The 26,691-nt window shown below is 37.2% G+C and overlaps 1 protein-coding gene across 3 annotated transcripts; it reads right to left on the bottom strand.

The window, feature by feature from the left end:
• Positions 1-9,962: 9,962 nt before the first annotated feature.
• Positions 9,963-26,457, bottom strand: LOC311290134 (uncharacterized protein). 3 transcript variants are annotated; one of them, XM_084408457.1, is made up of 6 exons: positions 26,389-26,457; positions 25,698-25,815; positions 15,518-16,787; positions 13,860-13,965; positions 12,598-13,716; positions 9,963-10,638 (listed from the first exon to the last, which is right to left on the bottom strand). In XM_084408457.1, exons 2-3 carry the CDS (start codon positions 25,780-25,782, stop codon positions 15,967-15,969), a joined length of 906 nt encoding a protein of 301 aa, XP_084264583.1. In that variant the 5' UTR covers positions 25,783-25,815; positions 26,389-26,457; the 3' UTR covers positions 9,963-10,638; positions 12,598-13,716; positions 13,860-13,965; positions 15,518-15,966. The 3 variants fall into 3 exon arrangements, with proteins under 3 accessions (XP_084264583.1, XP_084264582.1, XP_084264581.1); XM_084408456.1 differs by having other exon boundaries at positions 15,531-16,787; XM_084408455.1 differs by having other exon boundaries at positions 13,860-16,787.
• Positions 26,458-26,691: the final 234 nt, after the last annotated feature.

The raw sequence follows: 26,691 nt of genomic DNA, 5'->3' as shown, positions 1-26,691 counted from the left end.
ACGTGACGTGTAGTAACAGCACTGGACACATAAATTAGTTAATTCCCAAACTTTCTTGTAAACAAACGTGTAGTCAGTTTTTTTAGAATTTCTGTCATGATGGTTCTTTTCCATATGAATGTGGCACTAAAAAGTTGGTAATTCTTTAAACTTTATCTATGATGGGTAAAAATCACTTTGATAAAGATACCTATATAGCCGAATAACAACATACAGTTACGTGACATGACTCGAACCCGAAGACTCGAGAGATGAACTAATCAATTCTGTATCTCGTACCGACTGCATAGCTTCAGCCAATGGGGCTGTCACGTGATTAAACGAATGACTCAAACCTGAAGACTCAAAAGATGAACTAATCAATTCTGTATCCGGTACTACAGACTGCAAAGCTCAGTTTATGAGGATGTCACAGGATGAACAAACGGCTTAGACAGACAGCTTAGCCTGAAGACCCAGATAAATGAATGAATCATTTCTGTTTCTCATAATATGACCTCCTCTTTGCATTGAATTTTTGTTCTTATTCTAAATGTGATCAACATTTGATGTGCTTGGGGAATTTGGCTATTAACGTAACATTTTAAATACATTCTGCTGAAATTAACGAAATGACTTGAAAAAAGATTTGCTCATTTTGATGAACGAGATTCAAAGATCCGAGTCAGTAAAATGATCCGAATTTCCCACTACTAACCTCTTGAGATGCGAGCTTGGCTGACACCAAGTAAGGATTTTGTTGATTTGTGATGCTACATGATTAGCAAAAAAAAAAAAAACATCTCTAACTAATGCCTTAAACTATAATACTGAAAATACTTTAAAGTACAATACTGAAATCTAAAACTAAAATACTGATTCTGCTCAGAGTGAAAATATTTTTTATAAGCCATGACTATAATATTAAAGGTTAAAATTGACAACAATCTGCTGAATTCAAGTGCCATAGGGATATACAGATGTAATGGGATTTAGGAATCTATATCAATATTTCCAGCCATAAAAATACCAGTACAGTTACATATGTTGATAAGGACTCACTGTCTTTATTAGGCACTAAAGCTTGTGAACGCTTCTGCGACCTGATGATGCACCAGCGACTCTTGAAAGACGTGGCAAAACTGAGCCCTCACCATCAGACCTCCTCAGTTGAAGGCTTTCATAGCCTGATGCTAAAATTTGCTCCGAAAAATGTGGCATTCTCTTTTGTGGGAATGTTGAACAGGTGTGACAGTTTAAATGTCATTTTAGTTCTTAAATAATACTGCATGTGCATGTCATATATTGGTCAATACATAATTATTTCCACATAATTAATCACACTTTACTCAAGTCCCTCTCACCAATTGTATCCTTTTATCTTAATTTAACTATTTAGTTTGATCCTTTCTGCTCTTCACTACAACGAAAATGCAGATCGTGAGTATGCATGCAACCAGAGTGGTGAACTGTCAATCAGAGTCAAATGGCCAAAATACAAAAAAGGGGAACATTCCCTTTTCTACATAAAAACCGCACCAACCTACAGTAAGTGTTCATTGTAGTAGTGGGAAGATCTTTGAATCTCGTTCATCAAAATGACCAATCTTTTTTCGAGTCATTTTGTTCATTTCAGCAGAATGTATGTTACATGTTAATAGCCAAATTCCCCAAACACATCAAATGTTGATCGTATTTAGAATAAGAAAAAAATTGCAATGCAAGGAAAAGGTCAAATTATGAGAAACAGAAACGATTCATTCATTTATCTGACTCTACAGGCTATGCAGTCTGTTAGTTTACCCGGTAAGGCACTATACAATAGCAAGTAAGCAATTTATTCGGAATCCTATAATACACTCTCAGCAACTATGCACTCATCATGTTTTATGTATTGGTTAATCTCTGTTCCCCTCTAGCAACAAAGGCCACCTACAAGCTGAAGAAGGTGCTAAAGAACAAGCGTTTTCTTAGTGATGTGAAAAAGCTAAGCCCTCTTTACCAAACATCTGCCTTGGAGGGGTTCCACAGTGGCCTTCTCATACTTATGGATGCTCTGCAGGTAAATTGTATAGTATAATGTTTCCAATATTGTGTGGTAACGGCCGAACGTGTGCGTCGCGGAAGCTTTTAATTTGGCACCCATGTTAACAGATTAGAGCAGCCACACATGTAGAGAGAGAGGGGCAGTGTGGCCATAGCATAACTATGTTGGAGAAATCCCTTACAAATCCTTCTCATTTCAAACTTTACCTGGCCGCACTGAATTTCAAGGAAAATTCTGGCCGTAGCCAAGCGAGGACTGCAGCAGGAAACCTGCAGTTCCAAATTAAATTTCCCAAGGCCAAGAGAGGGGAACATGTTGTGTCCATGGTGAAGACCAAATATACTACTAGTTAGTTCATTCTCAATTGTCTGTCGGTATCTCCATACTAATATATGCATGATTCTGCATTTACGCATTTGCTTTCTCCTGTTGTGACTGATCTTACGGACATCCTCTTTAACGAGGTCATCCATGACCCTGCACTCTCTGTGCCTGAGATGAAAGCAGTGGGTTTTCCTGGATTCCTGTGTTCATAGTATGAGCGACCTGAAAAATCAGACGCAATAGCTAGCCATGTGACCAGGTTCAGCTGTCCAGGTTGGGTGGGAAGAGCTCCAACACATGGTGACCCAACACCCACCTAACGCCACAATCCCTTTCCTAATCAATCAGCTGTTTTCTGCCAACATGTAAGTCACTATCTCCACCGTAGTATTCTGGCCCTTGCTCAATTATATACATTACATTAGGTATGTCGCAATACTTACATTATCGACTTATTGTACAATATATGGACATGATAGTCCAGATTTGACACCAGTGTTTTCCCCATGTGCAGTTGTCAGTGTCTTCCTCCATTTCTGCACTAGAGCCCCACCAGCCTCCATTTCAAAACAGTGTGTTCACACTACAAGCGACTTTGTCGCTGCATGTCGCCAGTGGTTGGCGATCAGGTCGCTAGTGGGCATTCCCACTACTGGTTGCCTAGTAACGTTTATGAATGACATCCAGTGACAGCGAATCAGTTTTCTTGCTGCAAAATACAAACATTCTGGAGGGAAAAGACTAAATTGACTCAGTACATAAAAAAGGCTTAATATTAAAAATGAATGAGAAACAAAGGGCGAAAAAAAAAAAACACTGCCTATTTCGGCTGTTTATCCACGGTGAAAGTGCACACGCCGCTCTGTTTGGGTTCATGAAACCATTCAGGCTCGGAGTCAGCTCGGCGAGTACCACCGGCTGGTGCAGGAGCTGCGGTTGGATGAAGTCCAGTTCCAGCTGTACTTCAGGCTGGACAGGACTCAGTTTGATGAGCTGCTGTGGAGGGTGGGTCCCCTGATTGCAAAGGACAACACATGTTTCCGACGAACCCTTTCCCCCTGGTGAGCGGCTGGCAATTTACTTACGGTGAGTAGGCCTTTATAAATGTGTTTACTGAACCCGGTTGATTTTAATATTTTGATCGATTTAGATGCTTTTATATAGCATATCACGTTTAATTCAAATAGAACATGTAAAATGTGATATTTACTATATGTAGAATTAACTGCAACTTTGTATGATTCAAAATGTTATAATATATGGTTCTTTGTTTGTAAATATACACACACACAAGTATGTATAAATACACATATACACACACACATATATATATATATATATATACTGCATGTGTGTGTGTTTGTGTGTATTTATATATACATGTGTGTATTTACAACCAAAGAAGAACCGTATATTATAACATGCTGAATCTGGATGTGTCGGTTAAAACATATATTATAAAAATATACATACACACACGCACACGCACACACACACACACACACACACACACACACACACACACACACACACACACACACACACACACATATCTATATCTATATATATTTATATGTGTGTGTGTGTGTGTGTGTGTGTATAATATTATTATTATTATTATTATTATTAGTAGTAGTATTTTTAACTGGTGTATTTTTTGGAGGTTAACATGCTTTTCATATAAATTTCTGCTTTAATTCTTAATACAAATTTCCACAGGTTCAACAGGGGACAACCGCAGTATTGCCCTCAGCTCCCGGGTTGGGCACAGCACTGTAGCTGGTATTGTGGCAGAAGTGGCAAAGGCCATTGGGGCTTCATGATGGAGAACTACATGCCTGTTCCTATCACAGAAGATTAGCAGGAAATGGCAGCAGAGTTCCACCATCGCTGGAATTTTCCAAGCTGTCTAGGGTCTATTGATGAGAAGCATGTAGTGATCCAGGCTCCCAACAACACTGGATCTCTATTCTACGACTACAAGGGGACATTCTTTATTTTCCTCTTGGTAGTTGTAGATGCCAAATACTGTTTCCGTATCATAGATGTTGGCAGTTATGGGAAGATCAGTGATGGTGGGACTCTGGCTAATAATCCCTTTGGTAACACTTTTTTGGTACCCTTCCATTGGGGTACCCAGCGCAGTGGTACGGTACCTAAAGGGTGAAGCTAGACTCAATGCAGAACGTTGGTTGGTTGACAAGAGAACTTGCAGGTGCTACAAGGGGAACGACAACGCAAGAGGCGCCATTTTTAAAACACAACACCGTTGCAAAACAATGTCGGACCGCAGCATAACGTTATCGTGGTCGACCCAGGAGGCGCAGACCTTCCTTGCTATATAAGGCTTGCTTCCTTGCTCCCTTTGCGACGTCAAACAACACGTGTCCACAGAGACCCATAGATGGAACAACCGACAGCAAAGGGCCCAAGGAGCAATTTCAAGTTTTTTCATGTCACCCGCCACTACTTCACCAGAGGCTGATATGGTAAGCTACTGTTTTAAATGTCAAAATTTATTTCAAGATGCACTCCCAAATCTCTCAGATAATTATGTATAACCAATATATCTGTATGTGCGTAAATGCACACATACATACATTACGCACACACACACACACACACACACACACACATATATAAACAGTGGTGGCTGTTTATATATATATTATATTAACAGATTTTTTTTATGTTTTAAAAGAAGTCTCTTCTGCTCACCAAGGCTTCATTTATTTGATCCAAATACAGCAAGAACAGTAATATTGTGAAATATTTTTACAATTTTAAAATAACTGTTTTCTATTTGATGTTAAAATGCCATTTATTTCTGTGTTGGTAAATTTTCAGCAACATTACTCCAGTCTTCAGTGTCACATGAACCTTCAGAAATCATTCTAATATGATGATTTGATGTTCAAGAAACATTTATTATTATTATCAATGATGAAAACAGTTGTCCATTTTTTTTCAGGATTATTTGATGAATAGAAAGTTTAAAAGAACAGCATTTATCTGAAATAGAAAGCTTTTTGTAAAGTAAAATAATAAATTGAGGTCATTTATGCCATGTACATAAAGTATGCTTTCTATGATTTTTCTTTTTTTTTTTAGATTAACATTATTGCTTGGGTGGTGGTATTGCTCAGTTGCTGTAGGACTGAAATCACAACACAGTTATCATACTGTTCACTTTGATGCTAATAACTTTGATACTTGATTTTACGTTTAGGTTACTGCAGCTGAGTTGGCCCATGTTTACCACACTGTAAAGCACAATATGAGCTATGTCAGTGCTGACTGTGCTAACAAATGACTGCATTGGACAGTCAGTGACTCAAAGATAATGAAGAAGATGTCCTGTGGACGTACAAAAGCGGAGACCATTGTCAAAAACGTTCTTGTCCCCAAGTCAGTTGCTGAAGTGGTTAATATTTTGAAGGGTTTGAAACCCATCCCATTATCCATTCAAACAGACGCATCTAACAAGGGCAATCAATATATGTTTCCTCTGTCTATTCAGTATTTCACTCCTGAGAGTGGAGTAACCCAAAAAATGATTGATTTTTTGGAGAATCCTAATGAGTCTGCTGATGGCATTGTGGCATGTATAGAGAACAGTCAGAGAACTGTCACTTACTCTGGATCAAGTGTCTGCATTTAGTGCAGACAATACAAATGTGAATTATGGTGTTCACAACTCAGTTTACACGAAGTTGAAGAAAAACAGCTACCTCCTAACAGGCAACTGTCATGCCCACATTGTCCACAATACAGTAAAAACATGCACTGGATGAGTTTTTAGTGGATGTAGAGAACATTGTTCTCAAAATCTATGCATTCTTCTCAAGCTCTGCAAAAAGAAGAGAAAAACTTTTTTTTCCTCAAAATAGTTTTGTGATGTTGAGTTCCGTAAGTTTTTGCGTCATGTTGTGACCAGATGGCTGTCCCTGAACCCTGCTATCACTCGCCTAATGCAGCTTTTAAGTCCTATTTAATTAGTCTTGGATTTGACTGTCCAAGGCACCTGAGGATTTTGCTGAACCTGAACATGAATGCAGAAGAGCTGCAAGAGGAAGGAGATGTTGTTGAGGTTTATCTTCTCTATTCTTCCCTATATAATATTCTCTCCCTCTTTGAAGAGGTGGTGAATAATCATGAAAAAGATGCCACAATATCTGTTGATTTGTATGCCATCATGAAGTCTTTCATGGACAAGTTGATTCAGAGGAGAGATGATGAGTTCTATGGACAAAACTGAAGCTCCAGCGTCTTCCCTGACAAAACAATCTGTTCTCTGCTGTTCCCCACTAGGTAGGCGATTACATCAATTTGGGAGAGGGGGTGCGGATCAAGAGAAGCCAGTTTGATAGGATCAACACCCAAGATTTGAAAAAATTTACCAGCGAGCTTTTCCTTGTAACCTTTGGGTGAGAAACTCTTGCCACTCACTCTCTAAATGGAAGAAAGGTTTTTACTCTCTAAAATCTTTTTTTCTTTTCTTTTTCAGACTATATCCAAAAGAAATTCAGTGTGTCTTCATCTGATGTAAAGGCAGTCATAAGAACCAAGCTAAACAATGAGGACAAGCTATTCAAAAAACGAAACCTTCCTGAGTAATGGAAATAGACTATAAAGTGTTTATTTGCAAATGTTTCATTTATTCATTTATTTCCTAACTCTCAGCCGGTTATTTAAAGTTTAAATTAAAATAAAAAACACATGTATTGTTACATTGCAGTTTCACTGTTTTGTACATAAATTCATATACTGTATGTGTGAAAATAAAACAATTTTCTGGATAATCCGGTTGTATCTGTACAGCATTTTATTAGTACTTGTACTTTAGTTGTATTCTGTATTTTAGTAATACTTCAGCTGTACTGCATCTGTATCGCAGTATTATTTTACTAGTACTTTAGATGTATTGGAGCAGTAATACTGCATTTGTACTCCAGTAAAACTTCAGACATCTTTTTTTTTACAGTAATACTGCAATATTGCAGGTTTTTTCGTGTCCAAAAAACTGCATTTTTCTACATGTAACAAAAACTGTAGTATTACTTTTAAAAAAACGGCAGTATTTTTTTGTAAGGGATGTTGGTTTATAGAGTCTAACTCAGCGGTCCCCAACCTTTTTTGCGCCACGGACCGGTTTAATATCAGACAATATGTTCACGGACCGGCCTTTAAGGTGCGGCGGATAAATACAACAAAATATAAAAAATATATAAAAAATAATTAAATATAATAATAAACGTGAATCCAATGTGTAGGCTTACTTGCAATTTTATTAGCAGGGTACTCATAATATCGCGCCTAAAGACAACTGAGAAAGCCTGAACACAAACAAAAAGCCCCCCAAAAGAAAAAAATCTCCATGTTTACGGTGCTGATGCGATGTAAGGGTGGCGCTGCCAATAAAGCACCTAAAAGCTGTCACAAAGAACCGATTTTAAGAACCAAAATTAATGATTATGAATATGTAAAATATAGCAGGAGACATTTTAATTGTTTAATAATAAACAAGTGTTTTCTGTGCAAAGATTAAGTTGACAATGCTGACTCGCTCTTCGCAGTATGCCTAGTGAACGCGCCAGAGAGAAATGCACATTTCATACGAATTAAGCAGAGAACAGTCAGCTTTCTTTTGTTTTGAATTGTTCTGTTTAAAATTAGACATTTCAAGCTTTCTATGTCTCAGGTCTGTGAGGCAAGTAGGCTACCTTATACGCTGAATTTCGGTTAATTTATGAGATCAGCTCCAGTTCACGCGCCCGCGCCTCCGTGTCCTGATTCACGAGTTCACACTTACATATAATTTGAATGGGTAAGTTTAAAGCGTATATGGCGTGCTGTCCGGAGGGAGGGCTCCGAGCTCGGAGTTCGGCCCGAACCCAGAGTACTCCCCCCGTATGTAAGTGTTTAGGACTAGAAGTGTGGAGAAGGGGTGGTGGAGGGATGCTGCAAAAACTGTCAACGGAATGAGGTGAGACTGCTGAGTATATATACACACCTCTTACCATTGATTGCTGAGTGCTCTCCACTTGTGTTAATTATCTGAGCGTGCTTCTCCCGAACCTTGTTAATAAAACATCATTTAAATATTTTCTATTATATTTACTTCTTATTAAATCCAGGCAATTGGGTGATGAAACATTAATTAAAATTAAGATACAATTAATACAAAACGAAATATAATTTAAAGACAGGCATTTTGCTTTCTGTCTGAGGTCTCTGTGAAAGTTTTAAAGCAGTCTTTTTGTGCCGCTTTCAGAGCGCTCGATCACGTCCGTAAGGGTGAACTGTCCCATCCGAACAATTATTTTTTTGTGTGAAATAGGCTACATTTCTAAATCAATGCGACTTATAGTCCAGTGCGACTTAGGCTATATTATGTTTTTTCTTCTTCATGACGCATTTTTTTACTGATGCGACATATACTCCGGAGCGATTTATAGTCCGGAAAATACGTTAAGTTATATATTCTTTCTGTGAGGCCCGGTACCAAATGTCCCACGGACCGGTACCGGTCCGCGGCCCGGGGGTTGGGGACCTCTGGTCTAACTGGCTGAACAGTGTTTGTGTGCAGAAACCATTGAAGTGATCTGGAACTTTTTTCAGTAACAAACCGATTTTTGGTTTTAACGGTAACCTATTAATCAGTGGAGCTTTTCCAGCATTATCTGAGTGGAACAATTTCAAGAACGAAATCTATCTAATCTAATCAGAATCGTTACCAGTAATGAAATTATGTTTATTGTTAACTTTTACAAATGTACACAAATGGCCAGAGGCTGAATCTATTTTTGTTTACCTATACAATTGGTCATAGGTAATTTATTTAACATTTTAGTAACCACTTTGATTAAACGTACCTTTGTATATTACTTTTTATAAATTGGATTTTATAGTATCCCGTTATTTATGCTCTGCTGTACATTGCACATACTCATTGAATTTATAACTACTGAATAATTTGTGTTTTATATGTACTTTAGTTCATCAGTGCTTTTAAGCCATATGTAATCAAATAATAATACTTTCATGCACAGTAAATACTATTTACTGTCTAATATTTGCATAATAAATAGTTCTAATGATTTGACTTCTGTCTAATCCCCTTCTTCATGTCGTTAGCCATTGTTGGAAATACCTTTTATAATGAACATCATTTTTGGTCTGGATAACATTACATAATAAAGTGGCTAAAATTGGAGGTATACATCTATTTTTCATAACTTAGGAAGTAACAACACTACCTTTCTTTAGGGCTTGTGTATTTCATTATGGTCATTACAAACAACAGTTATAAGATATTATCTATTTGTAAATACTAATTAATTACTTTTTTTTTTACAAAAACAAAAAAACATTCATAGGAAAATATGAAATAATAATAATAGATTGCTATATACAGTATATATATACACACATCTTATTGCATTATTTCCAGTTCTATGACATTATAAAGTACAAGAGTGACATGCTACATGGCTCTCATTGATATGTCAGAAACATGCACGACTGTAGTCTTGTATCTGAAGGTGTAAACCATAACATGTACACCCAGACCCAGAGATGGGCAAAAATACATCAAAATCAATACCCGTGAACCAAACAGATACAAATTTATTGAAATGGTTTGAACTGATAAGAACTGATTAAGACTGCCAGTAAGAGAAATATTAACAGCATTCTGTAAACGAAGAGTGACAGGCTATCAGAATCAGGTAACAAAAAATAAAAAAATAAATAGTCCATTTTTTCTTTCATTGTCTCTGGGAATCCTCTGAACAAACATGTCTTCCTGATGGCTAGGACTCAGAAGTCTTTTTGTAAGGTTTTCAGCAGAGCTCTGTCCCCTGGTGTGACAGAACTCTCTGAATTTGGAGGAGGTGATGTGGAGCCAATCCAGTTTGTGCCACTCAATGCTGGAAATCTGCTCTTTTGTACTGTGGGCAATTTTGTGTGCGGTCTCTGATGTTGTTGCCGGCGACATCATGTGGTGCTGCTGATGTTCAGTGCTGACAAAAGAGCAGGTAGAGGGTCCCAGCCTGTAACCATGAGGTGGCAGCTGTGGGGGAGAAGGAGCATGTGTGTGGACAGGTTTTCGGCACTCTCTTTGCTGGCATGTGATAGGATAACACTTCCTTCTTGCACTTTTCCAAATGCAGAGTCAACCAGAGGAACATTAACGTCCTTAGCCATTATCAGTGGAGCCGTATTACTTGGAAGATCATGAAGAAAGTTCAGTCAGAGGTGAACTGACACCCTTACTCAAGTTGCTCCTATGGAACAGACAATAAAATACAAAATGAGCCATGAAGCAGGTTACACATAAGTTGATCAAACAAACAAAATAAACGAATAAAAAAATAAAAAAGGCTTAATTTGTTTGAAAAGCCTGAAGAGATGGTTTGCACTTTCTTGAACGACTGATAGTATAAATACTAAAATACAGTGTATCATATGATCAGATGATTACTTTATCTGAGGTCTCACTGATATGATTACCACAGAAAATGTCTTTAATGATTATAACAGTACTAACCTGATGTCATCTATAACCTTCTGTAAAAGAAGTGAGAAAACAGATCTCAGTTTCTGTGAATCCCAGGGCTTAGCATTCATACTTAAATATCAATAAATATTCCAAAATATACCAGTGTTATTTATGGTATATGAAACAAATGAATTTAAAATGGACTTTAGGAGGATTACATGCGATGATTCACAGAAACTTGATCTGACGAACGGAACCAGTCTGTGCTGAACCTGCAGGATAACTTCTCTTACGCTCAAGCTGTGAGGCTTGTGGCTTTTCCTCATTGATCGGTAGCACTCAGCCCTAATGGCAGGTTCCAGAATCAAATCACAGATCCAGTCCAGATGTAGGCGAAGCACAATAGGTCATCACTTTTACCAATAATTGGAATAGAATTTCAAAAATATATTCAACAACAAATATTTTTCTATTATTCTATTAGTCTGCCTTTACATTCCTTTAATTTGTTACTAGTATTTTAACATGTCATATCCTCCTGAGAACCAGACAAAAAAAGGTTTTGTGAATTTTAGGCTTTTTTTTTTTTAGGTTATTGCATTGTTTGGAGCAAAAGAAACGACATAACATTCAAAAATGTCTTTATTCCATTTACTGTATGTCCTCTGGACACCAGGAAGAAAACATGTTTTTTTTTTTTTTTGTCATTCACCAATCAATTTTTAGGTTTCAAGCTTTGTATAAAGTTCTTTATTATGTTTATTACGGATTCTCAACTATGTTATGAAAGATATAACAGAATGATTTGATATACCATTTTACTTTATGAAATAGGCCTATGCGTGTAAACATGGCCATGAATGCCATTCCCATTCTATGCAATTAATCTGTACACTAATTTGCATTTTATAATTCCATAATTTGTATCTAATTTGCATATTAATTTGTTTTTGGGGCAACATGTAGGGCCTAATGAAAAAAAAAAGACATGGAATAATGGGGAATATTTTCATATATATAAAATATATTTTCATATTAATTATATTTTCATAAGAATATTCCAGACTTAATATTCCAGACATAAGAATATTCCAGACTTGTCAGAAAAATTTGTTAAAATATAATTTCCTCTGCTGAGGCAAAACGTCTTTTCCTGGGTCTCGGAGGATATTTTCTGTCCCGTGCATAGTTAATCCAGCATTTATATGTAGATTGGTCGTCGGTCCTATTAGTAGCATGAAAAACAATAGATTTAGGCTGTAGCCTTGAAATCGAGCCAAGACTGCTCCCTTTACGCTGTCGCTTTGTCAGTTCATCGCAATCTCATAAAGTTCCGTTATCATCAATGGAGCTGCCAACAATGCACGGTAAATCTCTTGCTTACATCGTGTCTACACTTTGTTTGTTAATGAGAGGTTTTGCGACTCTACATAACTCTGAATAAACTGAATAAAAAGCTTTTGCCACACGTTTTGCCAATATATTACAGTATCAACTAAGGGTGCTCTTGCTTGCGCTTGAGGGTGCTTAGCACCCCGTAGAACTGGGCCTATCAAATAGTTTCCTCTCCTGTGCTTGAATCTTTGTTTGTATCTAAGATTGACAATGGCGTTATGAAAATTGTATGTGATTGAAATATAATAGAAGACAGACCGAGACATACACATAGTATCACTAACTTTACACTAAGTTACACTGCTGCGCTAGCATTAGATAGATCTTAAACAGATTAAACAGATCTTACCTTCATAACAGTGGATGTAGCTTGAAACATATAGCTTGAAGCCCTTCTTCTTGGTTGTCGATGTATGATTCAGTGTTTGGATCATTCGACTCGCATCGTTGACTGTAACCCTTGGTACATCTTGAAGCGACCAAGTCAAAAACGCCATAGTTACTATGGAGGCTACGTGCCAAAGCTGGCTGACTTTAAATGTGGAAGAGAGTGTGAATAAAGCCCATTATGTGCAGTGAAAGGCAGCAAATTCATGAGCAGTTGTAGATGAGGAGGAGATAAAAAGGCAACTTTTTTAATAATGGCATTTTGTGGAGCCATGGCTGCTACATCAGTACGGAGGTGTGTGTGGATGCGGAGTCAGGAGTGATTGGACTGACATGGATGGCTTCAGTGAAATTGATTTCATCCACAATTTCAGAATGTCAATGGCTACCGGATCACTCTCGTGGCAAAACACTCAGCTCAGGCGACCCTGAGAAACGCATAGGGAGTTGGGTTGTATTGGCTGGCTAAAGGGGCGGTTACCGCACAGTGTCATTGAGTTGTTTGGCATAGCAAACTCCTCCATTTACTCGATTGTCCACTAGATTTGCAAGGCCGTGTGCCATGTCTTCATGCCTCAATACATCAAGCTGCCTCAAGATGATGACCTCTGTGATCAACGGGAGTCATATTCCTGTCATTGCCCCTAAAGACAATCACACTTCAATCACAAAGGATGGCATTCAGTTCTTCTACAGGGAGTTGTAGATCATCAGTTCTGGTAAACTTGTTATGGAGTAGTCTGTCTTTTTTACCTTTTCATTAGCCTTCTAGACAAAACCACCATTAATAGAGTAATCCATGTGATCCAAGTCATTAAAACTACATGGAAAGTAAATGGAACAATTGTAGTATGACAGGTTGGTACTGGTATTACATATAGTTCCTTGTAGCTGTGTTCAATAGTCATTTTCAAGAAACTGTGTGAACATTGACAACATCTTGAGCTCATGTTCATGTTGTGCTGTTTTCATCCTTAAGTGAAGCTTCAATCTGCGTTGAGAAAACCGCTAATCTTTCCAGCATAGACTTCAAGTGTTGTTTCCATATTGCTTTTCCTTTTTCCGCTCTTGGCAGATGTAACTGTAAGATGGAGGAACACATTTGTGGTCAAAGTTATTGTAGCATACATTTATATTTATGAATTGGATGGATTGACTAAACATCCAGCTAAGTAATTAGAAGAGTTAACAAATGATTTAATAAAAGGCTGATCAAACTCTTACATCCACAGGTCTTGTTAGCTGTTGTGTTTTTTTCCCCACAGGTATCTGGAGGTGCAGACGATGAGCTGTCTCCAGAAGTAGATGGGACTGACTCACAGGTCGTGTCCTGGTGGAAACAAACAAATATAACAATTATGAATGTTATAAATTATGGATTTGTTGCTCCAGTCATTGATGAAACTTCACTGGACACTTCAATTTTTTTAGTCAAGGACCAGGCTTAACCCACGTCTGAGCAACCAGCCCTTAACGAAGGTAACATAAAACAATATCTGTTACTAGCATTAGGAAGACTTGTCAATGGCTACGTTTACATGCAACCAAATAATCCGTTAGTAATCGGCTTGAAGGCTCAATCGGACTGAAAAGCCTTCATGTAAACACCTTAACCGATCCGATTGAGCTCGATCCGAACGAAATTTCGATCAGATTGAAAGGGGTGGTTTATTCGTTTTTTAATCTGATTGAGAGTACATGTAATCACTTGATCGGACTGAAAACCGAAACTGAAAGGACTGCGCATGTGCAATGACATTGAAATAGCACAATGAGCTGTTCTTCCTGTTGAATAAAGTGTCATATAAATGAGTGTCCCATCATTCTGAAATTCTCCTTTCACTCAGAGTCTGTGAAGTGGAGCAGGACAACGTCCCACCAGTCCTTGTCTCGGATTCTCATCCACAGACAACTGGTTTTGGGCATTTGCATGGCATGATAAATATAAGCGCATGGCACAACGGTTCACATGCTCATTGTCTCCAAATTATGACCAGAAATGGATAAATATTAAGTCTGCTGTTTAAAACAAATAAAGAACCAATGTAGGAGAATAGTTATTATGTGCAAACAGCAGGAAACATATATTCGTGCAGTGTGCGCATGTCAAAAAAATCTATTCCGATTTGAATCTTGAGACATATAAATGCACACATCAACCCGAACACGTGTTAAGCGCTCATGTAAACACTACGTTTGGATTCATCAATCTGAATAAATTCAGTCCGATTGAAACTAAATTTGTGCATGTAAACGTAGCCAATGACTGCATAAACCAAATTACGTCTCACATTATGACATGAGCAAAATTTTGCAAAACACTTTGTCCGATTATATAACACCAGTTAATGCATTACTAACATTAACCAAAAATGAGCAATACATGTGTTACAGTATTTATTAGTATTTGCTAACATTAGTCAAAACAAATACAAGGTAATTTTTTAGAGTCCTTGTTATGTGTTACATGTAGTTAATATAGTATTAACTATAAATTATGTATAATTACATGCAACTAACCCTAAAACAAACCATCATCCTAACCCTTAGCCTATTGTAAGTATGCAGTTAAATATTATTACTCCATACTTAAATGCATAATTACAGTTACACGGACACCTTACAATAAAGTATAACCAAATACAACAATTCATTGTTATTTAATGTTATCTCAGGTGTATTAGTAAATGTTTAAATTAACATTAACCAAGATTAATAAATGCTGTAAAAATATAGGTATTTCTCATTGATAGTTTATGTTAATGTGTAGTTAACTTATGTTCAAGGGGTCCTATTATGCCCTTTCATGTTTTTTGGGGTGTACTACAACATGTTTTCATGCTTGATTGTTCAAAAAATGAATTGTTTTTCACATATTTTACATTATTACAGCACCTCTCTCCCTAGTCTGTCTCGAACGTGTCGTTTTCGATGAAGCCCCTCCTTCCGGGAGGTGTGCTGTGCTGTGATTGGTTAGCTGGCCCAGTGTGTTGTTATTGGCAGAGCTTAGCATGTGTTCAGGAAATGTCACGAAATGTCAAGAATGACATTGAATGAACGTTGCATGAATTCTGATATACTCTTCAGACTGCGGTTGCACTGTAAAACATCTGACCTTTATCGCATTTAGGACCACATATGGAAGTAGCAAAAATCAGAATTGAAAAGATCAGATTCCATGTAGTTTGTAGTGTTCACACTGTCATGACAAAAACAGACACATATGAGCAAAAATGAGAATGAGTTAACAATTGACATTTCAGGTCTGCTCAGTATGTGAAACTCTTCTCACACTGAAGACATATGAACGGCTTCTCTCCAGTGTGAATGCTCAGTTTTCTCTTGAGTGAATCCTCATGTGGGAATTAAGGGTTACTTTTTGTCTGAAACTCTTTCCACATTGAGGGCATATGAAAGGCTTCTCTCCGGTGTGAACTTTCATGTGGACTTTAAGACTTTCTTTTTGAATGAAAATTTTTCCACACTCTTGGCAGGTGAAAAGGTTCTCTCCAGTGTGAACTCTCATGTGAGCTTTAAGGCTGTATTTTTGAGTAAAACTTTTTCCACACTGTTGGCAGGTGAAAGGTTCCTCTACAGTGTGAATTCTCATATGCCTTTTAAGGTTTTCTTTTTCAGTGAAACTTTTTCCACACTGTTGGCAGGTGTAAGGCTTCTCTCCAGTGTGAATTCTCATGTGGACTTTAAGGCTGTATTTCTGATTGAAACTCTTTCCACACTCTTGGCAGGTGAAAGGTTTCTCTCCATTGTGAATTCTCATGTGGGCTTTAAGGGTATATTTTCGAGTGAAACTTTTTTCGCACTGTTGGCAGGTGAAAGGTTCCTCTACAGTGTGAACTCGCATGTGTCTTTTAAGGTTTCCTTTTACAGTGAAAGTTTTTCCACACTGTTGGCAGGAGAAAGGCTTCTCTCCAGTGTGAATTCTCATGTGGACTTCAAGGTGCCTATGTTGATTGAAACTCTTTCCACATTCTTGGCAGGTGAAATGACTTCTAGCTCCCGTCTTTTGTGAGGAAGTATTTTCAGTCTGTGAGCAAGATTTTTCTCCAGTTATGAAATCATGGTGAATCTCATACTGATATTTCTCTTCCTTTTCATACAGTTTTTGATTCTCCTCTTTCAGTGCCATCAGGTCTAAGGTGAAAAAAGACAAATACAAATGAACCTGTTTAATGGCACAAAGCAACAGACATCAAAACATTTAGACATGTAAAGCATTAACACCAACATAAAGCATCTAAACCAACAACATGTATGCTAAATCCTATACCAACTAAGCTACCGAAAGAGGTGTAGCCTGGAATCTCAGAACTTCTTAGTATTTTCAACTCTTCACTTTCATTAGGACACATCCTTTTTACTTGGGAGAACTGGTTAATTATAAACATCTCAATACTCCTGTTCATGTCTTAAATATTAGAAACACAGTGTCCTCTCTCAACTATGTTCAGATTTGCAGAAAACAGTATGGATAATTGTGGAGAATTTCAGTTATAATTTAAGCCCCATCATACCACAGAACCCGTGCTTATTAAAGACACAAATTAGTTGCATTTGGCATCTGATCTTAGCTAAATCTCTCTTCTAGTGTAATTATTATCTTTTGAAAATATTACCAAAACTTTCTCTTAATTAACTGCCTGTCAGTGTATTGGAATGATTCATTATAGATGTTGACTGACATATCGATTTTGCCAATGCATCTTCACTGATAACCGATTTACTGTCCACTACAGGACACGTCATATATTAAAGTAATTGATTTGCTGACTAGATGCTGCATTTGTAGAGAACAGCACTATGCTTGTCGACAAGGCTGACTGGATGTTTAAGGGTTAGTTCACCCAAAAAGTAAAATTTTGTCATTAATTGCCCACATGTTGTTGAAAACCTGTAAGACTTTCAATCATCTTCTGAACACAACTGAAGATATTTTTATTAAAATCTGAGCCAGTTCTGCACTCTCCATAGACAGCTACGCAACTACCACGTTGACTCTTAAAAAAATTCATAAAAAGATTGTAAAACTAATTCATATGAACAGAACGATTTAGTAAAAAAATTCTGAATAGACGCTTTGATAAACAATTTAATTTAGGCTTTTATTCACATAAAAATTGATCAGCAAACAAACAGAAGCTTAACTGAAACTGCTTGATGCGCTAGAACAAACCTCTTGCTGAAGCTCAAACGTGCTGCGTAACATGAGAATGAACCTCATTGGTTCTTGCTGAAGCTCAAACATGCTGCGTATGTTTGACGTCTTAAATGACCACAAAGAGTTGTGTGGACATCAGATGTGTGTCAGATACACGTAATGTGCTATAGACCTTAAAGTGACTATAGACCTTAAAGTGACAGTAGCCTAATAAACCTGCTGCTGTGACAGACATTACATTAATGTGTCATTAATGTAGATAAATAAAAATCACTGCTCTTGACTGAATAACTTTAGTTCCTTTAATAAGGATTAATCTATATTTAAATGATAATTTATCCAGTGAAGACTGAAGTGTTTGATAACTTAATTCAATTTCTGTATATTTCCTTCCTGTTAGATTAATTATTTAAAATATGCTGTCTTTATGTTGTTTCTACATTAAAGGGATAGTTGACCCAATAATGAAAATTAGCCCATGATTTACTCACCCTGAAGCCATCCTAGGTGTATATGACATTATTCTTTCAGACGAATACAATCGGAAGTTATATAAAAAAAATGTCCTGGCTCTTCCAAGCTATAATGGCAGTGAATGGGTGTCTGTCTTTGGAAGTCCATGAAAGCGCATCTATTCATGATTAAAGTGCTCCACATGTATCCGGGGGTTAATAAAGGCCTTCTGAAGTGTAAGAAAAATATCCAAATTCGTGTAAGAAAAATATCCATATTTAAAACTTTATCGACTAAAATAACTTGCTTCCGGTAGACAGCCGTACTCATCAATTTACGCCAAAAGAGCGTAAGTCTGTCAAAGTTGATTCTTAATCTATTTTCTTCTTTATATCAATTTTATAAACTATTATTTTCACTTTTTACAGCGGGTGAACATATTCCCAATATTATTCTACATTGAAAACAATCGGATTGCTTTGTTACAGCTACTTTAACATCCGCTACTAGCTTTAGCCCACTAGCATCATTATTCTTAAATGGAAAAACAATAACAAACACTTAAATAGGTACTGTTACATGCCGCTTTGAAACCAAATATTCCGCCATCGTCTTGTCAGTCAAGAGTGAGGCAAAATGGGTGAAGTGAGGTGAAATCTGACTCCTGCTGCGGCTGAGCTACGGTAACACCGTCAACGCCGACTGTCGCAGCAAGCCTACTAGCTTTGAGTGCAGGCAAGGACACGTTTGAGCTTTTCTGGGAGTGACCTAGGCTCTTTCCATGCAGATGGCCTGCATCCCAGCAGAATCAGAGCGGATGTTCTGTCAGACAACATTTACAAGACGCTACACTGTTTGACTAGTAAGTCACACCTCAAATCACAGTCTTTGTTCTACCCACTTAATTGGTAGAAGTGCAAGTGTAGTACATTCTATAGAGACTGTCTATTCCCACAATTCTATTCACCTTATTTTCCACGACAACAAGGGTGACGCCATTACATTCGTTTTGTCATCTTACTTCCGGCTGAGAGGGACTTCAACTTCCGGCTGAAAGGACCTACGCTAGTTTCTAGATGTAATTCTATTGTTGTAACGGTAAAAGATGTCAAGTATTATATGCTCAGTTAGGGGCTTCCATAACAATTGGACTAAGAGGATAGCGATCGGAATGTTGTGGTGTACTTTACGATTTACACCCACCACCACCTAAAGACGAGGAGCACCTGAGGCAATGGCGGAAGGCGCTAAACTTGAAGTGCCCACCCAAGCGCTCTTATGTGTATTCGTACCATTTTATGAACGGGAAGCCGACTGACGAACACCCTTACCCCGAGTAAAGGCTCGGCTACGATGTTCTGGTAAAGAAGTCCCGCTGGGTGCTGAACAGGTTGTCAGATTCAGGTAAGCTAACTTACCTAACTGTTGTTACCTAACTTACCTATCTATGTGCTTGTTAGCCTAACATTAGATTCGTGAAGTCCGTTCTATGAATACATTTAAGATTAGTAACGAGCCGTTAACAAAATACAACGATTAACATTGCCCACCTTATGTCATATTTCTTATACTTCGTTTACTTTTGGCTTGTTTCCACTGAGCGGTACGGTACGGTACAGTACGCAATTATTTCCATTTCCACTGTCAAAGGTTGTGAATGGTACCAAAATGCCGAACCGTACCGTACCACGTTTTAGGTACCCTTCCGTTGAGGTACCTAGCACAGTGGTACGGTACTAAAAGGTGGAGCTAGACAGAGTATCGTCACTTGTGCGTGCTATGAGGGGAATGAAAACATAAGTGCCATTTTTTTATATACAGTTAAAATATAATACTACTGTTTTTGTGTCACGAAATGTAGTTTTAAGAGTTTTTCAGGCGAGAATGTAGTTGTTTAAAGCTCAAGTTTTATATAAAGATTTATGAAAATTTGATCCAGGCAATCACCAGGCGCTCATGTACCCCGCCTGGAACAGCCTTTCCTCGGCTAGTCGTTCTGACGTTTGCCGCTGACTCTGACGTCTCTGTAGTGGTTAAACATGAGATATAATTCGTCTTGTGTATATCTAACGGGCGATCTTTGGTCTCGTGAATCTATCATTTGTTCCCTGGCCAATCGTTTTGGCTGAGGGCTAAGTGAAGTTTCATAACTTTATATATTTAAGCTATTTAACTTTACCATTGTAAGGTTAGACTAGAGCGCTGACTCTGTATGTTTGACTGAATTGTTTGCTTTATTTCTTATTGTATAGCTTCTTGTACCTTTCACTTATACTTTTATAATGGCTAATATTGATAAAACTGAAATTTAACAAAAAGAGACTGGGTTTTGTCATTTTAAATTTTATTACAGTGAAGATGATCACTGTAATGTTGTTTACTGTAACATCTGTTGTTTAGTACAAATGCACATATTTCCTGGACCATATTAAAATGTTTAATATTTTTATATTATATTTAAATGAAAACAGGTAGAGTTGTGTTTTATATTTTGTTTTGTTATAAATAGGCTAACGTTACATGCAGTGAATATAGGCTAATCAATACGCGTTGCCTGAACCACATTTGTGTGGCTATAATGTTTAAGATTTCTTTAAATGAAAACGAAAAGAGGCAGTGTGGTGTTTTATAACATATTTAGTTTTATTGTTGCCTAAAATATACATACAGAGATAACCGGAGTAGCAGAGCGAGCTGAGTGACGCAGAATTACCGGACTCGCGTCCTCGGGAGTCATTCTCCTGAGTCGGACTTGGCAAGTCCGAACTTTGCATACTTGCTATTGAGAAATGCCTAATGTCGGTGCTTGGCTTCTTGTGACAAACACGCCGAGAAGCAAGACATCTGCTGTATGTCATCCAATGTTGCTAATGTCGCTTTCTTCTTCGCACGAAAATGACATAGGCTACACCACGCCTATCAAGTAAGGGTAGTGTTGGCAGTGGAAACGCTAGCCGATTCATGGTTTACCAACCCGAACCGTAACATACTGTACTGTACCGTACCGTACCGCTCAGTGAAATGAGCCATTTGTGATATGGACCTAAGAGTCTGAAATAAAGAATGAATGAATGAATGAATGAATATTCACGATAGTACAATATATTATGGTACATTACAGTCTTACAATAGCTCACATTATTCCTGTAAGGAGGCCAGCTAACGTTAGCTACATCTATCATTAAAATATTGATATTGACCTACGTAGAGTTAGGAGATTGTGTGTATACGGTCTTGTTTTTAATGCATCTCTCTTTTTCACACTGTTCTAAGTATGAGTGCATCATAAATTAATTCTGATGATCTATTTTAAGTACTAATGTAAAAATGTTTATGGTTATATTATTTCCATAGATCATCGATGAGCGTCAGTGTTGCAGTGGACAACTGTGAGGATGATCACAGCCACATGCCCCAGACCTGTGAGGCAGAAACACAATGGGAGGATCCATCTGTCTCTGACCACAACTACGCTCCAAAATCTCAACTCAACCTGAAGCACCTACATCTGAAATGGGAACACAATGCGTTGAGCCAGCGCCATTGTACATAACTCTGCTGAGAAACGAACTCCTTTGTCAGCTCTACACAGGGTCGACATTGGATGCATTCCATTCAGTTGCCGAGCATCTTACCAATTCATACACCAACAGATTTTTACATTTGATTATTCAGTTTCTGTTGTTAAATAGACCTAATGTAGGATAACCTGAACCCCGTGGTTGATGTTAAAATAACACTTCTTATATACAGTAAAACACTGCTGTTCACTTTCACAAGTTAGAGGGATGTTTTCTTGTCACAAAAAGAATGTGAAACACATATGTAGGTTATATAATTTTAAATCTAATTTAAGTTAATTTTATACACTTTAAGCATTATCGTATCGCATTGTTTAATGAGTTATCGCATTTTTCTTCAATATCGTGCACTTAATAACTTCGTCCAGGCGATGAAGTAATGGCAGACAGAGGCTTCACCATTACCGATCTCCTCTATGAAAGGAAGGTGAAACTTGTCCTTCTTGTGAATCTTGTAAAACAGATTTTACCTGTTGTGAATAGTTATTTTTATAAACCTTTGCAATGTGACCAGATGTTACCTGTCAGTCATTTATTATAAAACCATATAATGTGAGCTCTGTAGATTCTCCTTAAAACTTAAAGGAATTAAGTCTTCTAGTTAGAAGGAATAAGTCACGTCAAGTTTGCAAATGAATACCATCGTGGTTTATTACTGATGAAAATGAAATGGTGGAATATATCTACATGAAGGTCAGTAGAAGGTGTCTCTAGCTTCCTGAAAACATCAAACACTTCTTACAACTGATTTTATACAACTTATTTAATAATTTATATTTAACCAATTACCTAATCTCCTATCCTTAACCCTAAATATTCTCATTCCTTTTTATTTACAAATAATTTTTCATTGCTGCTCCATCAACTCCTTCTGACAGGATGAAGTAGTTAAATATGTCCCCACAGGTTACCTCTGGCCACGTTAACAATGACGATGGATGAGACAATGTGAGACCAAGTGATCGCCGTACGAAGTTTTCTCCGTGCTCCCAATTTAAAACATTTACGGTATTAATGTTATTTGTCATTTTGCTAAAGAGTTTTGGCTAACTATAAACAATCTTCTAACTACTGAACTAGCTACCGGATGTGCCGTGTCAGTTTAGCGGAAGTCGGATGACAAAATGCGGAAGCGCGAAGTATTAAAAGTGGGCGGGGCGGAATAAGGTGAACAGGAATCAAGAAAAATTCTGATCGTGATTAAACCAGAAAAATTGCCAAAACTAAAGAACAAAAACTATTCTATTTATACTAAAGCTAGGACTCCTAAACATTAGATCGCTCACACCTAAGGTGGTTAAAGGAGTAGTTCACTTTAAAATGAAAATTACCCCATAATTTACTCACCCTCAAGGCATCCTAGGTGTATATGACTTTTTTCTTTCAGACAAATACAATCAGAGTTATATTAATAAACACCCTGATACCTCCGAGCTTGATAATGGTAGTGGATTAAAACCATCAGTTTGAAGCTCAAAAAAGTGCATCCATCCATTATAAACGAACTCCACACGGCTCCGGGGGTTAATAAAGGCCTTCTGAAGCAAAGCGATGAATTTGTGTAAGAAAAATATTCATATTTATAACTTAAAAGTAAAATAAATAGCTTCCGGCCAAACGAGCATTCTGATTTTGCGGCGCATTACCTTCAAAAGTAAAACTAATCCATTGCAACCATTTGTGGCTCGGATGATGGGAGAAAATGAGGACTCTTATGTCCACTCTTGCATGCAACAACAGGACACCGGGATTGCTTACGAGACATGTGCGGAAGTGCGGAAAAAATGGCGGATAGAGTAAAACTCGCTGAGGGCGGAAACTATGGTAATGCAGGACTGTCAGTCAGCGGCCGTGGGCGGGGCCTGAGCAGTAGGAGTCACACTGCTCAGAAAATCAAAAGGGTATGTCTAATGAGACTGCTTTTGGTTTAATGGGGATTCAAATAAAAGGAGAGGGTGGATTTTTATTAGAGGTCGACCGAGGTTTATTAGAGGTTCATCGGTTTTGCCGATAAATCGGTACCGATAGTTGATTGGTGGAACTATCATTATCGGCAAAAAATTATCATGATTCGTTGCGTCCGTTGCTTGAGCGGCTGAGAAGAGTGCGCTATCATTACACAGTATCAGAGCGCTGAGAAGAGACTGCTGGCATTATACAGAGCGAGAGCGGCCTCTAGAGGCGGAATAATACACTATCACTGGCACCACGTGTTGTTTATTGTAACACATGAGGCTGCGCGCTGCACGGAGAGAACGCGGAGAGTGCTGACACTTCAGATGCGCATTTAAAACACTGACAGCGTAACAGTATGAATAAAGAACCCTACAGTCCATGTTGCCATATCATTATAAAATAATTAACTTGTTGTCTAGATGCTGCATTAGCAGAGAAAGAACAGAATGTATGTTTGCCGTCGAGGCAGTGAGGACTCTAACATTAGTACCTCAAGCATTTAAACCGACGTGACAGAAACACACGCAAACCTGACCCAAATGTTTAATGTCACAACTGTGTCCCATCTATTTGCATTAGTTTATATCCAGCTGGTCACTTGTATGCATTCATTAGCCGGCGAAGTTTCATATTTAAAGCTAGTGACGTGATTGCTTTCTCAACATTGACATGTTCATGCAGCCGACAGAAACATAAACAAATCAGAAACGCATTCAATAATTTTTTTATCACTGCAATACATATTGTTATTTTAATTAGATAATCATCAAGTGTTCTAATATAGAAGCAAATAAAGTGAGATACTATACATGTAATATACATTTATTTAATTTTAATGCTCTGACCTTTGCAGATATTTAAAGATGGCCATCTTTAAGCATAGCAGACTCTTTGGATTTAAATGAAATGGTAACACTTTACAATAAGATTACATTTTTAGCATTAACTAAGGTTAATAAATGTTGTAGTATTGTCCACATTTACTAATACATTTTAAATTGACTTTAAATTATTTTATCTATGAACTAACATGAATGATCAAGGTACAATTATCTTGCTCAAATATTAATACAAATATGAATACATGCTGTAAAAAAAAAAAAAAAAAAAAATTGTATATTGCACATAGTTCATGAAAGCTAGCTAATACATAAGCAAAGTTACCTATGTTTCTAGGTTATAGCTAAAGAAACCTGTAATATTTTAATGTATAAATAATTTTCTGTAAAATCCTTTCTGTAGAACTTCTCATTTTAATATATATATATATATATATATATATATATATATATATATATATATATATATAAAAGGTATAATGTAGAGCGAGGCAGTCAGTTGTTATAGCGAATACAACCCCGACAGGCTGATCAGGACCCCGACGCGAAGCGGAGGCGCTTACATTATCCCACTTATTACATGGCTACCTACCAAATAAATCAATAATTTGACACAAAATTTTAATATTGATTTAAAAACGTTTTTCATGGCAACAGTGTGTTATACTTAGCAGCGGTCTGTTATCAAGAAATAACAGACCGCATTCTACATTAGAATTCAACCAAGCCATGTAATAAATATATATATATATATATTTTTTTTACATAGTTTTCCCTTCTCGTGCTACTCTTACATATGGTAAGTAAATCGTTTGCTTGCAATTCAGTTCATCCTTGCCTCGTACACCTGACCTGGTAATGACATAGTTTGTATAGACATGTCTTCTCCCGAGTTTAATGTTACACCACTTTACCCCTTGATTCGAACATACTTGGAGTCATATAGCTTATATGACATAGGCCTAGTTTGTTTCTGCTTCTTTTTCGCCTGTGTTTTGATCTGGAGATTCAGTACTCTTTAAGAAAATGTGTACTCAGCTTTGAGAATGAAACCAACCTGTTTGTTCCTCTGTATCTTCTCTTTTCACTCTGACTGCTTCTTCTATCTTCATTTCTTCACTCTCCTCTTTAATAAATGCCATCTTTATAATAATGTGTCACGAGAATCTCAGCACCTACACCAGGAGTGTGTTTGAACAGTTTGACATGATTAAAATGAAAATAATCAAGATATAAAAATAAATCCCAAATAAATCTCTGGGTGCGTCTCAATCAGCTCTAGTTAAGTAGGGTAAGTCAGTCAGAGTGAGAGTTAATGGCCTTAAATTACCTGATTAGAAAAAGCCTTTTGCTTCAAATTAATAAAAGAACACAAATTATATAGACACACTTCATATTTAGACATGTCAGTTATTTGTATTACACTGTTTTGACCAGCACGTGCGCTGAATCGAGGGTTTCGAATCACTAAATCATTTTCAGAAACAACTGGTTCAATTATTAACACGGATTTTAGAGTTTAAATTTTCAAGTTTCTTCATCACTACTCGCCAGTGACCAAATTCATGTTTACGACAAACTGGTTCACGATATAGGAAGCTAAATGAGACGCACCTTTTCTGATACTCATGTGTGGATGCACTTTACACACAAAATAAAGTTAATTAATGTTAGATAAAGTATTACTAAAGTATAACTGCCTGAACGGATTGCATTGATGTAACACTTCAAATGCGTAGAATACAAACCTTTCTTCAGCCGAATCACAAGGAAAGCAGGAGCACAGCGCAATTTTATGACGTCGATGTCTCCAGACCAAAATAAAAGTCCAGTTCTGCTGTCTAAAACCACCAAAGTGCAATAATAAATACATATCAAAGAAATGTAGAGTTTAATTATTTGAGAAATACATATTTAAATACATGCTGCCAAATGACGTGATGGAAATATTAAGAGCTACTATTTTTTTTTTTTTTTTTTTTTGTCTAAAGAAAAACTGGTTATCACCAATTTGCCTTTTTTAACATCGCACCCTCTTATGTATTTCTCCA

Source organism: Rutilus rutilus, assembly GCF_951802725.1.
Source record: "Rutilus rutilus genome assembly, chromosome: 4".
Lineage (NCBI taxonomy): Eukaryota > Metazoa > Chordata > Actinopteri > Cypriniformes > Leuciscidae > Rutilus > Rutilus rutilus.
This window is presented reverse-complemented; position numbering and strand designations above follow the sequence as displayed.

Excerpts from the sequence above, each read along its gene's own strand:
- LOC311290134 (XM_084408455.1), bottom strand. The coding sequence starts at position 25,782 with ATGGCATTTATTAAAGAGGAGAGTGAAGAAATGAAGATAGAAGAAGCA. Across the intron at positions 16,788-25,697 it reads AGATACAGAGGAACAAACAG|ACCTGATGGCACTGAAAGAG; the intron begins GTTGGTTTCATT and ends TTTTCACCTTAG.